The sequence below is a fragment of the Colletotrichum spaethianum genome (assembly GCF_022836535.1).
Source record: "Colletotrichum spaethianum MAFF 239500 DNA, contig01, whole genome shotgun sequence".
Taxonomy (NCBI): Eukaryota; Fungi; Ascomycota; class Sordariomycetes; order Glomerellales; family Glomerellaceae; genus Colletotrichum; species Colletotrichum spaethianum.
This window is the reverse complement of record NW_026054771.1, coordinates 1,438,080-1,450,579: the sequence shown is the minus strand read 5'-3', so window position 1 is coordinate 1,450,579 and position 12,500 is coordinate 1,438,080. Positions and strand designations below refer to the sequence as shown.

Genomic DNA, 12,500 nt, shown 5'->3' with positions numbered 1-12,500 from the left:
CTCCATGCCCGCCAAGATCTGCCCCTCAATCGGCTTCGACACTAACTCTATACCCCAAGCCACCTGTTGCATTCTCGATCCGTGCAGCTAGTCGGTGCACTGGACCGTTTTCTGAGTCAAGGAGGAGTGCTGCTTTACCTCCTCACACGACTTTATCTATTCTCGCAGAGATAGCCAGCCAGTTTTATCCACCTGTAACCAGACACCGATGTTCCCTTGGGTTGCCCCGGAGGTCGCTGCTAGAAGTAGGTGTTTGACTGCATTGTTTATGCAGGTGCTAACTACCCAGGCGTTACGTTACCCCCGCCGGCTCCGGCCCGGCCTCATTCGTCCACCGTTCCAACTTAAACGTTCCTAATGCATGCAGATGAGGAACCGTACAGGCCCATGGGGCCATCCCCAGCAGTCGTGGCATGCTCTGGCTAGTCGGTTGTCGGATCAATCTGTCTTGAGCCCACACATCTTGCTTCGCCAGTAGTCCGGCCTACATGCGCTGCTCCTCTTTTCCAGACTTCCCTAGACAACCTTGCGAGTACTTGTTGGCGGCCTTTGGATATGCACAGCTTGCGCTATTCGGCCTGATCTTAACGACACATGCGCCGGTCACTCAGACGGATGGCGCGAACTGTTCCCTCTAAGTATCCGGCGAGCGCGCTCGAGTTCCGCTGAAAGCGAACCATGAAATTGAACTTCGACTTCTTCCAGGGCTACACTCTCAGTCACATCAGCCCGAAGAAGCAAAGGGGGAAGTTACCCAACAACGCACAACAAAATGCAGACTCTCGGTGCATCAGACAAATACCAGTAGCCACTGTACAAAGACCACGGGACGCTGTACACGTCAGACGTGGACAACCGTAATTTGGGTCCGTATGGCCAGCACAGAGAGTTATATCTGAGGTTTGACGTCGTGGTGGTGTGAACTCCCTAGCTGGCCGTCAAAATCGAGACCTGCAGCTCCGAATCGCAGTTGCAGCTGCTTCCCGCCCATCAAAGGCGGCCACAACTAGGGTCGCTGCGTTATTACTGCATACAAGACCAGATCGAGCACAGAAGGAGGGCTTTCTCTCTTCCTTTCCCTTCTTCCTCCAGCCGGCATTTCTCCTCCCACTGGAGCCGGTCAGTATACCGCCACAACTGTGTGAGCCACCAACGGCGTTATTCAACTACTTTTTTTTAAGGACACTGCTCTGATCAGGCGGTGATATCGAAATCATACGCGAAACCCACGGTGAGGTCCCGCACGAAACAGCGGGGGTTGCAGCCACAAGACCGTCACACTGGCTTGCTTGGTTCGTGAGACGATGAAACCGTGAGAGGAGAGCGTCGCCATTTAGGCCTTGTCCTGAACTGCACGTCAATATGGAACAGAGTCTTCAAAAGATTGACTACCGCCTGCTTCAGGGCTGTTGTCTCGAGGCCGAGCGGGCAAAAATCGCGTCGGTGAGCCTGGAAGGGCTTCGAATGACCCTCGCCGAGTCCTACGGCGGCCCCATCAACGCCCTGGTTACGGAGATGCGGAGGTGTGCAAGTTTACTGAGGGATTTGACCGATCTATCGCAAATGCATTTCAACCGGGTGCCTGTTCTGCTCAACTACCTTCAGATCATTCTCCCTTGCCTGTCCAGGACACTCCGCGACATCAACGACTACTACGAGGATCGTACCGTGAGCAAGGATATCCGATGGCGGAGGATGTATCACAAGATGTCGCAGGAGGTTGGAGGTCTGCCGCTTCCACAGCGTTTCACGCTCTACAACCACTTTCTGGACTGTTTGAGACTGCTCCTAACCATGTAGGTTGCATTTCACTCCGTGAACCGAGAGACGTAGGGTGCTAGCAACCATATAGGTCGCCCCAGTTCGACCTCAATGGCTTGGAGTCATTACGAGCAAGGATACTCGAGATGCGAGAAGCAAGAGGACTGCGTAAGGTGCCTCAGACCTCTGAGTGAATCTACTATTGACACGCCACTCAGCCACGCCCACCCAAGTTGGACCTGTTCTCCGGCCAGAGACTATGTTGATGCCGATGATTCAAGATCCCGTACGTGCCTTGAGCCAAGACGAAGAGGTTGTACTAACATGGACTGTCTAGACGGTCCACTGGGCAGAGCAGATATTCTCTCTGCCATTGCCCTCTCGAACGGCCCTCAAGCACAACAAAACATCGAGAGCCTATGGCCCTTTCCAAGCATGGGGCCAACTCAACATCCCAAAGGAAACCAAGATGCTCTTTAGAAGGCATGGGTGATGGTCTTTCCACTCGGTAACGCGCCCGCTAACATTGATACCAGGCCCTTTGACGAAGATCGCCTTGCACTGATGATGTATCTCAACTTGGTCAACCACACGCCTTATATCTTGCTCAGAACATATCACCTGGGGGCTCCGTGGTTTTCTCTTCGCGGAACCCACGAGCTCGTCATCCAACGCGAAGACAGCTGCCTGCAGCTCAAACGTTGGAGTGTTTCCGAGAGGAAGCCGAAGATTTGGGCGTCTCTCTACTTCAAGACATGGGAGGGTACGCCACATTCGGGGCAGCTGGATAGCCACGTTCATTGCCACTGACACGCACGCAGAATTGACCTTATTCCACTGCACCTTCGTCTCCTTGAAAGCCCGAAACATTATGACTATCAACATGAACGCCAAGGAGTTTAGACTCGCTGGGGAAAAGAAGACCTTTCAAGCGTAGGCGCCTCCTCAGACGGGTTCCTACCGGCGGCCGTCGCTCGCTAACCCGTAAGATAATAGACAAATCATTGACGACGGTTTCAAGCACTCTCTCATGGTTTACCAAGACGTCGCGACGCAAGGCTTCCGCCTCCACGCCGCGGTATGGGACGGCGAACTCCGTCTATGTCCCGTCTGGACTGCCTTCGGTACGTCTTTGCTTCCCAATCCCGAGCCCGCTCCCCGCCGTGTCCACCATCATCATCATCACCACTAACAAGGTGCACTTCGCAGTCACGCACCAGTCCGCCTCGCCGACCTGGCTCCGACGCAAAAGCCGCCACCGCGTCTGGCTCACGGATATCCAGCTCTACGTTTTCTGCAAGAGGTACCGCCAGCAGAACCAGCGAAAGGGCGAAGCCGGCGCCTTCGAGATCAACTTCGTCTCGGAGGGCGGCGCGGCGCACTTCCACGAGGCGTTTTGCTCCACGCCCTCGGAACCGTCCACCGGTTCGCCGGAGGCCATCGAGGATGCCAAGTAGTGCGCATCCCCTCCTTTCGCACACGGACGATCCGCCGGAGGACCTGGGGTTTACCCATCCCCACTCTACCTCCGGCTGTGGTCCCAGCTTTCGCCGTCCTTTGCCCGGCTTCACCGCCCGTTCCTGTGGAGAGTCTCGGTTGTGGTCCGAATATCGACGTGCTGGGATGAACCCACCTCGTTCCCGCCCTTCTCTTTCACTCGCCGACTCCACGCTCCCCCCTCCCTCACCCAGGACCTCGTAACGAATCCACGCCAGCAACAGGCAGCTTCTTTGTATTTCTACGTCCATCCGCGCTCTTCCTATTCCAGCGTTACGACGGCAACTTGCTCCAGGAGGGTGCTTCCGAGGATCATGTCCTTGCACGAGTGGGGTCCAAAAGAGTAGTTGAGGAGGGTTTCGTAGCGAGCAGAATGCACTGGCAGCATTGTAGTCAGTTTGCAGTGTCCTTTCTCCTTTCAATTTTTTTCCTGTTCTTTTCTTTTTTTCACAGCGTCTTCACAGCGTCTCCTTGGCTTGAGGCTGCCCTTTGTTTTGTTTTCTCACATCACGCACCCTCCTGCTTTAACGATTTACGACTTGATGACGTTTACGAAGTGTTAAAAGTAGTTTTTAGTCTCAGGGTGGATAATGAGAGATGGCGACCGTTTCACGAACACCACCAATGCAGCGGATGGCACGACTTAGCCGTGGCTAACTACAATTGGCTTAACACACAGCCGGAATGGGACGTTTTGCACATTGCCCGTTGGGTTGATTAGGTGAATTGATTCAATTTATGCAATCGTGTACCATCGTAACATCGTCCACGGCAACCCTAATGCCGGGCTTCTCTATACTGAAGCGTACCGTTTTAAACACCCCTCTCCTCTCGTGTCATACAGGAATGCGCTTAGGTCTTGACGTCGGGCTCGTCGCGACCGATGAACTCCTTGAACTTGAGCAGCTCGGTTGCCATCTGGATCTCGGGCTTGAGGAAGTCCTGGGCATCCTGGTCGTACGTCTTGGGGTCGCTGCTGTGCTGCTCGAGGTAGAGACGGATCGTGGCGCCGGAGGAGCCTGTGCCGGACAGACGGACGATGATGCGGCTGCCAGAAGAGAAGGTGGCGTACAGGCCCTGGTTGGACGAGACGGAGCCGTCAAGGTCGGTGTAAGAGAAGTTGCCGGCGCCGGTGACGGTGCGGTCTATGCAAGTTAGTTTTTGGTCCGAAGACTGCGAGTTGAGAGACAGCTTACCTCCGACCTTGCTGCCGATGAAGTTGGGGTCGGCGACGAGGTCCTTGAGAACACCGACTACCTTGTTGGCGCCCTCGCTGTCGACATCCTCGTAGTCGTAGCGAGTGAAGAAAGTGCGGCCGTACTCGTTCCAGAAGTCGTGCTGGATCTTCTTGATGGAGGGGGTGACGTCGGGGTTCTGCACACCGATACCGGCGATGATGTTCAACCAGGCGATGACCGCCCACAGACCATCCTTCTCACGGATGTGGTTGCTGCCGGTGCCGAAAGACTCTTCACCACAAATGGAGAGCTTGTCGGCGTCGAAGAGGGCGCAGAAGAACTTCCAGCCGGTGGGGACCTCGTAGCAGTTCAGGCCCTGCTTCTTGGCGACCAGGTCGACGGCGCCGGAGGTGGGCATGGAGCGGGCCAGTCCGTAGACGCCCTGCTTCTTGAAGTAGGGGATCAGGTTGGCGTGGTGAGCGATGATGGCAAGGGAGTCACCGGGGGAGACGAAGGCGTTGGCGCCGTAAATCATGTTACGGTCGCCGTCGCCGTCAGAGGCGGCACCAAAGGGGATGTTGTTCTTGTCAACAACCTCGACGAGGGAGTGGGCGTAGGTGAGGTTGGGGTCGGGGTGGCCGCCATTGAAGTCGGGGCTGGGCACGCAGTTCTGGGTGGCGCCCTTGAGGCCAAGCTCCTTCTCGAAGATGGCGGTTCCGTAGGGGCCAGTGACGCCGTGCAGACCGTCGAAGAGAACCTTGAAGTCGGGGTGGGACTGGAAGAACTTCTTGATGAGGTCGAAGTCGAAGATGTCCTTGAGCATGTCGACGTAGTCGGTGGTGCTGTCGACGACCTCGACCTCGAGGGAGCCGTAGGTCTTGGTGCCGATGGTGGAGATGTCGACATCGGGGATGTCGGCGATCTTGTAGGAGGTAAGGGTCTTGGAGGCCTCGTAGATCTTGTTGGTGACGGACTCAGGGGCAGGGCCACCGTTGGCAAGGTTGTACTTGATGCCGAAATCGTTCTTGGGACCTGTTGGGAAATGATCATTAGCTTGCGCAAGGCTTAGCGGGGGGTAACAAGGGTGCTTACCGCCGGGGTTGTGGCTGGCAGTCAGGAGAATACCACCAGTGGCCTTGCGCTTGCGGATCACATGGCTGGCAGCGGGCGTGGACAGGATGCCGTTCTGGCCGATGAGCAGCTTCTTGACGCCGTAGGCGGCACCAATCTTGGCAATCAATTGGACAACCTCGGGGTTCCAGTAGCGACCATCACCACCAATGACGAGGAAAGAACCTGCAGAGACGGGCGGTCAGTTTTGGGAGCCGATGACAAAGTTTGGGGCTTTGTGTGATGGTGGATCCGGGATTGTTACCCTCAACGCCCTCGGGGATGGACAGGAGAATGCTCGTGACGAAGGACTCGCTGTAGTGAGGCTGCTGGAAGACGGTGACCTTCTTGCGAAGACCAGAACTGCAGAGTTGTTAGCGATGCGCGGTCGATGGAGCGGGTGTGTTGTGGTACAGGACAGAGAGGGAGCTATGGCGGGGTCGCGAAAAGTCGGGGGAGACGGAATTGGCAGGAATTGGGAATAGCATCAGAGAGAGGGATTTTTGAAAGGGGCATAGCTTACGTTCCGGGCTTCTGGTCCTGGAAAGGCTTGAATTCAACAGTCTTGACGTCCATGATGCCGTGCAATGCGGAGTTGTGATGGTATCAAAAGGGAGGATCTAAGGATGCAAGAGGGAAAAGGAGAATATTCGATGGGAGCTGTTGACTATTAGTGTCTCCCGTCTCCTCATGCGAGCTGGCGTAGGTGCGGCAACAGGACTGGCGGGGGGGAGAACAAGGAGGGGCAGTTGGACCAGGGAAAGCTTGGTGCGGTGAGAGCACATCCTAGAATACTGTAGCAGCTGTGGGCAGAACACGACGGCGTGGGACGCCTCAGTGAATCAACGAGGCGATACGATAGGCCACTTCACTGAGCAGAGCTCGCCATGGTGGGGGTTGCTTGACGGTGTCTGGACCAGTGATATCATCCTGAGGCTGGACGTGGGCGGGGTCACCTTACAGCAAAGGAGGGGCAGCTTCGATAGAACCCCTCACTCGCCAGGGGGATGTTGCAGGGGAGCAGTCTTCGCCATTCGCACAGTGAGTCGACGTATTGTTACCGTCTTTCTAGAGCGTGTGCATCTTTCAGCGCACCGTACAGAGTACCTCGTGAATGGTCAACTTCTGACACCCGACTCGGTAGTCAGCACTTCATCAATCCCCAATCATCTCACTGGGTATTTTTCCCATGTCAACTGCTCTAGGAGGGTTTGGCCAAAGACTTTGATGCTTGTTCGGCTCCGTCTACAGCAAGTTGTCCGCCCACGCTTCCTCCTCATCCCGCTCGCTGACGGGCGTCTCCTGCACGCTGGCATCTCCCCGTCTCCATGTTAATCCGAAAATGGCCTCTCTGTAGTACTTGGCCTCGTCGATACTCTCGAGAATGTCCTCCTTGGCCTGGTGGAGCCCCTGCTTGACAGGAGCGCCATCCACAACCTGTGATGGGCACCACCGTCTCGCCGCCTCCTTGAGCGAGCTGACATCGAGAATGCGGTGATGGAGATGGTCAATCACCTTGCGGTACGGCGGTTTGTTGAGGAACGACCGGTCCGCGTGCACGCTGTTGCCTGCCAGCAGTGCCGTCTTCTGCTCCGGGACATACTTCTTAATATAGGCGAGCAGCTCATCCGCCGCCTGCTCCGGCGTTGTCGTCGACTTGATGACCGCCGCTGTTAGGCCGCTGTCCCGGTGCGTTCGGGTGCACCAGGCGTCCATCTGTGCCATGCGCTCTTCGGTCTGGTGCACTACGCATCCCCAACCCTCTGGGTCAATGACTTCCAGGTTTCCGGTGGTGATTATGCAAAAAATCTCTATGATTTCTTCCTTGTCCGGATCCAATCCCGTCATCTATGAATGCGTTAGTCGAGGCTACTCCTTGAGACGACGGGATTTCTTGAAACAAGAGGCATACCTCACAGTCAATCCACACAAGAGGGCCGTCCGACGCAGACTGCATCTTGGGCGCAGACGTCGTGGGTTTGAGAGGGGTAAGAAAGTCCATGGTGACCGGTGTGTCCTAGTTCTCGACAATTTGATCCGGCTTTGGGCGTTGTCGTGTTTGCGAACTAATGGAATGAAGGCATTCGCAACATGCAGATTCTGTCCCGTTTCTACGTTGGCTTGGCCGAGTCGTCACAAGTATAAGGATGTGGCGGTACCTGGCGTGAAGGTGGGGATTTGATGTGAGCAGCAAAGCCCGACTGTGGCTTGCTCCTTTTGTTACATTAACAGGTACGTGGCGCACGAGGCATCTGGCGATCCGAGCAATAGCTTGCTCCCGCTCATTTTCCATGTTGTCTCACCGCCAAAGGTTCTGTGCCGGAAACCGACCCCCTCGAGTACCTAAGAACAAACAATCGCGCGGTACGTACCTGCCAGCACTGATAAGATAACATAGGTACCGGTAGTACCTACCGCAACTGCGACTACCGTACCACCCCAGACTGGCCTTCAAATAACACCCTTATCATTGGCCGAGACCCCAGAGACCCCTCTTGGCCGACCTCAATGCCGTTGTGATAAGCCACCCAAGCTCCTGCTCATCTTCGTTCCTCAATGCTCCCATCGTGTGTTATCTGTGCCTTGCCTCTACTACATCCTGCTGTTGCAAACGACATTGTTTACTCGCCGTAATCGGAAACTCTCGTCTTTGAGCACCCAACAACGACCGGTGAACGGTCCTGGATTCAGCAGTGGGTGCTTCATCGACAACGACCTCGTCATGTCGTCCGTCAAGAAGTCGGGTTCGCCCGTTGCGGTCTCTCATGATCAGCATTCAACTCCAGTGCCACCGGAGAAACCTGCCATGTCCGCCTCACCACCTCGCATACTGATCATTGGAGCTGGTTCTCGCGGCCAGGCCTACGCTCGCGCGACCGAGACCTCCAGCAACGGTGTCGTGGTCGCTGTAGCTGAACCCATTGCCTACAAGCGACAGACATTCGGCCGAACCTACATCTGGGGCTTGGACACTCCGCAGGAAGGACAGCAGTTCGCCGACTGGACCGAGTTTCTCGCATACGAGACTCGCCGTCGCGAGAGAGAGGCTGCTGGTGAAGATGTGCCCCCTGGCGTCGATGCCGCCTTCATATGTGTTCTTGACGAAATGCACCGCGATGTTGTCGTTAGCCTTGCACCTCTGGGTCTGCACGTTATGTGTGAGAAACCCCTGGCGACATCCCTCGCCGATTGTCTCGACATGTTTGACGCCCTCAAGCCGCCTGCCGGCCAAGAGCCTAGGAACGTCTTCTCGATTGGTCATGTTCTCCGTTATAGTCCACACAATATGCTCCTTCGCAAACTTCTTCTCGAGGATCGTGTCATTGGCGACATTATCAACATTGTGCACACTGAGCCAGTAGGATGGTGGCACTTTACACACTCGTACGTGCGCGGCAACTGGCGAAACGAAAAGACGACAGCACCAAGTCTTCTGACCAAGAGCTGCCACGACATTGATCTGCTTCTCTGGCTTCTCAGTGCTCCCGTCAGAGCCGGACAGGGTAGTCCCCATCTTCCATCCACTGTTTCGTCGACCGGTTCTCTGCAACTGTTCAGGAAAGGCCGCAAGCCCGCCGCGGCAGGCAACGCAACGAACTGTTTGACCTGTCCGCTGGGCGAGGAAGGGTGCAAGTACTCAGCCAGGAATGTTTACCTGGGTCCAGACCTCAAGGGTCTTGGTTCTGGGAATACTGACTGGCCGATCAGCATCGTGCTTCCAGAGATCGAGGATTTTCCCACCACATCCGAACGGAACAAAGTCCTGGCGGCCAAGCTTGCCGAAGACTACGATGAGAAAACCCCCAAGGACGTAGTAGCTTCGCGCAATTGGTTCGGACGCTGTGTGTTCGATGCGGATAATAACGTCTGCGACCATCAAACTGTAACCATCACTTGGGAAGATGCCACGACGGGAACTGCAGAAGCACCCAAGCAATCCAAATCAGCCACACTGCACATGGTCGCGCACACGAAGAAGATATGTGAGAGGTATACGCATATTTATGGCGTCGACGGCGAAGTCTACGCCGACTCTCGTACAATCACCATCGATGACTTCAACACGGGCGCCACTCACTCATATCATCCGACTATTGAAGATGCCGGCCATGGTGGTGGTGACAAGGGCCTTGCGCGGCAGTTCATACTGGCGGTAGACCGAGTCAAGAACCACGGCTGGACAGCAGAGAGAGCTCAAAACGAGTTCATTGGGTGCTCCCTCGAAGAGGTCATTCGCTCGCATGCTATGGTATTCGCGGCGGAAGAGGCGAGAACCGGGAAGAAGGTTGTCGATTGGGAAGAATGGTGGTCGAGGAAGGTTACAAACAACGGCAGTGGGTGAGAGCAACGTACACATCGCCGACGCGTTATCCAGTGATGGGAAGAAGGTCCAAGCCGCAGCGTTCTTGATCGTGGTCTTGAGCAAAGGATTGGACTCCAAAAGATCAAGGTGTAAGACATCAAACCTGGTCACCGGGAAGTCTTCCCGCTCACTCAGACACCTCGCAGGGGGGATGCCAATACCGATATCTCGTCGTCAGCTCGGGGACTCAAACCCGACGGGATCTCCCCGAGCTTACCATGTTCATGAACGTCAGCCAAGTCTGTTGTCAACTATGCATGTTCCTGTCAACGAACGAACGACTTGGCGGGGATGCTAGCCGGCATGGCATGTACCTTGCGGTCCAGTGCTGGTCGACGTTGCCATCAAGTCACATCCGTCTGGTATTCAGAGCGTTGTAGCGTTGATCTTGTATGTCACCTGGTCTTGTAATTTGATTGTGCCCGAGCACCGTTGTCCCCCAGTTTTCAGCGCATTTGATAGACCCCGACCCGTCGTTGGCTAAAGTTTGTTCGTCGACAGAAGCTTGATTCAATGCGATCAAGCCTAGCGGCAAACACACCATCATCGGCAAGCTGGCCCGGCGGCAGGTCCCCGTCTATGATATATTGTTGAAAAGTTACCAAATAGGTCTTATGAAATCTCCCCGGCGGATTCTTCCGCGTCAGGGTTGGTTTTATCCAACACCTCGGGAGTGTTCCAGCTGTCGTGCAGCTCACCTCCGTACAGCTTCACCAATGGTTGGCTTTTCCATAAGCATCTAGACCGGGCAGGCATATCAGCATGTCGCAGATTACGCCCCCTGCTGTCACTCATTGCTGCGTATATGGAAGGAATCCTAGTTCTGCGTCAGCTGAAGACTTCACGAACGTCAATCATACAAGGAGCAGTCCCCGACGGTCCGTCTCCCCGCCAGACTTCGACGTTAGTTGTTTTACAGTTCATTCGGACGTGTTCCCGTTGTTGTGACGGCGTCTTAACCGGCAACTATGCTAGTCATGCCGCCAGTTGTCTACCTTTGGAGAACCGACGAAAATTCCAACTGTGCAATCCTTGGCTATTTCAAGAGACCACCCCCGGCGGTCTTGTCCGCGATGGAAGAACAAAACATTGAGATAGCCTACTGGAACCTCCCCGGACCCGCTGTAAATTAGAGATAAAGCTGACGATGCGATATACGAGGAGCAGCCGCTGCTGAGTGGCCGTTCGGGGACATCACCAGGTTTGAGCTTCGTAGCTTGCGGTGGACCGGCGGATAGCTCTGCCAAAATCCTTCCAGAACCCGAAGCGATAAAGCAGATTCCTCCCCGTTCTTCAGACCGGCGTCAGACCGGCGGCTGGCCGCAAGTCTTGAAACGCCCGCATCAGCGACGCGAAAGAGGAAACGAGACACTGACCAACCTCGGATATTGCGCTTCGATAGACCTGCAGCTTGCTCCAGGGTCGGTAGCGGTCTGAAGATGTAGCGCCAGCAAGCGGGGCCCAGCTTCGGCCTACTGTATTTGACTTTTGACACGCTGCTGCCATGAATCGAACTTTGCTATTGACAATGCGAAATTGGTCGGGCAGAGCAGGCGTTGTACTTGTGTTGCGTCCCCACCGCGAAGCGCAGCCAATATATCCAAACTCAATTCAGAGTGATTCTCAACAAATGCCCATACTACGGGCAGGAAGAGCCAGCGAAGCCGGCGCTGGCGGTTACCCTTTCCCGAGAACTACCGCTGCGCCTTATGATTGATCTTCACCAAGCCCCAAGCTGCCCAGTCAAGATGTCTTATGCCGTTTGAAAGCCAAGCCTTGTTTCACTACGAGCTCCCCCTCATCATTGGCGAGCTCACCCCTGCCCGATGCTCGTGTTGAGATACAGATTCACTACTGCAAAAAGCCGGTATATTGTCGCCCTTTTTCTGACCGGAAGTTGTGTGCGTAATGATTCCTGCACGTCTCGGGGATCCACCTCACGTACGCAAAAGTGTAATAGGATATGCGGGACATGTGGCGTTTGCATTGGCAGGTGAATCTTTCCGGCCTGATCGCCCAGCCACCATCATATCTCCCCGACCACTGGGGATGAAGCGAGGACACGAAATGCGCACAGTCGATGCAGCCGCGCCCGCCTAATGTGGTATCCGCCCGAACTCGCGTCTAACACCCGAGGGAAGCTTTGCCAAAAGCCTTGCCGGACGGATGCATGCACAGACTTTCCCACGTCAGCTGAGGGGGCAACCTGACAACTCGCTCGGGTTCTTAATCCAATGCCAGCTGGCTGGAGAGGTTGGCTTTCTGCTCCTCAAACTCCCAAGAAAGCTCTCTTGGCGAGACATCCCGAAGTCTGTGCGCCGAAGCCTACGGCCGGTTGACAGCACACCTTCATAAAAGGGACCCTTTTGTCCCCTCTTTCGCCCCAATCGCATCTCCTTGAGCTTCTTGGAAGTGAGCAGTGCCTTGACCTGTACAGACACCCCCACTCGGACGAGTCCCCGACGACGAGATTGTGTCAAAGAACCAAGATTAGCCTTTAAAACGGACGCGCATCACTGAGCTTCTCCCACTGCCGCATTTCTCCGCCGTTCAACCTGATCCGTTGACCAGTCTATCCTGTCTGTCCCATC

General features: G+C 55.3%; 5 protein-coding genes across 5 annotated transcripts; 3 read left to right on the top strand and 2 right to left on the bottom strand.

Moving 5' to 3' along the window:
• Positions 1-1,362: 1,362 nt before the first annotated feature.
• ColSpa_00380 (uncharacterized protein) lies at positions 1,363-1,800 on the top strand (the record flags this gene model as incomplete). Its single annotated transcript, XM_049266592.1, has 1 exon — positions 1,363-1,800. One exon carries the CDS (start codon positions 1,363-1,365, stop codon positions 1,798-1,800), a length of 438 nt encoding a protein of 145 aa, XP_049122549.1.
• Positions 1,801-2,644: 844 nt separating this feature from the next.
• Positions 2,645-3,218, top strand: ColSpa_00379 (uncharacterized protein; the record flags this gene model as incomplete). The annotated part of the gene is made up of 3 exons (XM_049266591.1): positions 2,645-2,694; positions 2,758-2,885; positions 2,971-3,218. 3 exons carry the CDS (start codon positions 2,645-2,647, stop codon positions 3,216-3,218), a joined length of 426 nt encoding a protein of 141 aa, XP_049122548.1.
• An 892-nt stretch (positions 3,219-4,110) lies between these two features.
• On the bottom strand, positions 4,111-6,122 carry ColSpa_00378 (phosphoglucomutase; the record flags this gene model as incomplete). The annotated part of the gene is made up of 5 exons (XM_049266590.1): positions 4,111-4,403; positions 4,455-5,468; positions 5,529-5,732; positions 5,812-5,909; positions 6,070-6,122. 5 exons carry the CDS (start codon positions 6,120-6,122, stop codon positions 4,111-4,113), a joined length of 1,662 nt encoding a protein of 553 aa, XP_049122547.1.
• Positions 6,123-6,791: 669 nt separating this feature from the next.
• ColSpa_00377 (putative oxalate decarboxylase) lies at positions 6,792-7,548 on the bottom strand (the record flags this gene model as incomplete). The annotated part of the gene is made up of 2 exons (XM_049266589.1): positions 6,792-7,394; positions 7,459-7,548. The coding sequence occupies 2 exons, from the start codon at positions 7,546-7,548 to the stop codon at positions 6,792-6,794; spliced, it is 693 nt and encodes a 230-aa protein (XP_049122546.1).
• A 720-nt stretch (positions 7,549-8,268) lies between these two features.
• On the top strand, positions 8,269-9,888 carry ColSpa_00376 (putative oxidoreductase YjmC; the record flags this gene model as incomplete). The annotated part of the gene is made up of 1 exon (XM_049266588.1): positions 8,269-9,888. One exon carries the CDS (start codon positions 8,269-8,271, stop codon positions 9,886-9,888), a length of 1,620 nt encoding a protein of 539 aa, XP_049122545.1.
• Positions 9,889-12,500: the final 2,612 nt, after the last annotated feature.